Raw genomic sequence first — 1,042 nt, 5'->3', positions numbered from 1 at the left:
GTTTATAATTCACATTTCCAAAGATGACTGCAAAGAGAACCAAGGCTCTGTACGGGAGTGCGCCGAAGAAGACATGCAAGAAGTGCGACAGGAAGATCTCCTGTACTAACAACTCCAAGCATATCAAGGTATGCAAGGGCATAAAGCTGCCATAGACGCGCAGCGAGATCCGGAAGAAGTCATGGGAAAAGAATCGCGCTAAACGCGTAGGCTTCCAGCGCGACCAGCGCGCAGCCAAGTTCGTCGAGGAATTACAAGGTACCATAATTAAAATTCAATATGTTTGAGATTATTATGATATCTAATATTTTGCTGTTGATTAGATATTCGCGCAGGCTACGGGAAGCAGAAGGAACGCCGGCTTTACCCCAACCAAAGCCGAAAGGGATGTCAGGCCATCCCCTCGAGGTGCTCAGCCTTCATCCAGGCCTCTTTGAGCACGCGTTTGCCAAGGAACGCGCCAATAATATTTATAATGCAGGTATCCATCGGTAATGCTATGATGTTCTACGCTGAAAAGCACGAATTCCTGTCGAAGAAATGGTTTCATGCGCTGCTGGTGTTCTTGCATCCGGACAAAAGCCATCATCTTCCCCAAGAGTGGCAAAATGCACAGAACTACACTGCGGTTCGGGAGAGCTTTAAGCTTCTCCCACAATATAAGGAGGACATGAAAGAAGCGAGTACGCGCACGGTTTACGAAGAGCGGGTTCGTATCGAGAAATATCGACTCTATCTTCAGACACGACCTACCTTTAAGGATTCCGTCTAGTGTTGACACATCAACTGATTTGTATCCACGGTAAGCACCACGTGACCAGGCTACAGAAGGGGTAGAAAGGACATCTTTAGGATGGGCGGAAGGTATTGGGCCGCTAGGACTTAAGGGAATAACAGAGTGAAATTTGCCTTATCAAGAACAAATGTCTTCAGTTCAAGAATTCTACCAAGGACACGAGTCAGTCGCCGGAGTTTGGCCGGTCGATCGTCTCCACTCTCGCCCTCAACTACCCCGCTATAGGAAGCGGTCAAGCCTCGCAGG

At 48.2% G+C, this 1,042-nt stretch overlaps 1 protein-coding gene across 1 annotated transcript; it reads left to right on the top strand.

The window, feature by feature from the left end:
• Positions 1-23: 23 nt before the first annotated feature.
• PPTG_18751 (hypothetical protein) lies at positions 24-772 on the top strand (the record flags this gene model as incomplete). Its single annotated transcript, XM_008916989.1, has 3 exons — positions 24-128; positions 156-258; positions 324-772. The coding sequence occupies 3 exons, from the start codon at positions 24-26 to the stop codon at positions 770-772; spliced, it is 657 nt and encodes a 218-aa protein (XP_008915237.1).
• Between the last annotated feature and the right edge of the window lie 270 nt (positions 773-1,042).

This window comes from Phytophthora parasitica (assembly GCF_000247585.1).
Source record: "Phytophthora parasitica INRA-310 unplaced genomic scaffold supercont2.92, whole genome shotgun sequence".
NCBI classification, from domain to species: Eukaryota; Oomycota; class Peronosporomycetes; order Peronosporales; family Peronosporaceae; genus Phytophthora; species Phytophthora nicotianae.
Note: the sequence above shows the minus strand (reverse complement) of the source record. Positions and strands in the feature narration are given on the sequence as shown.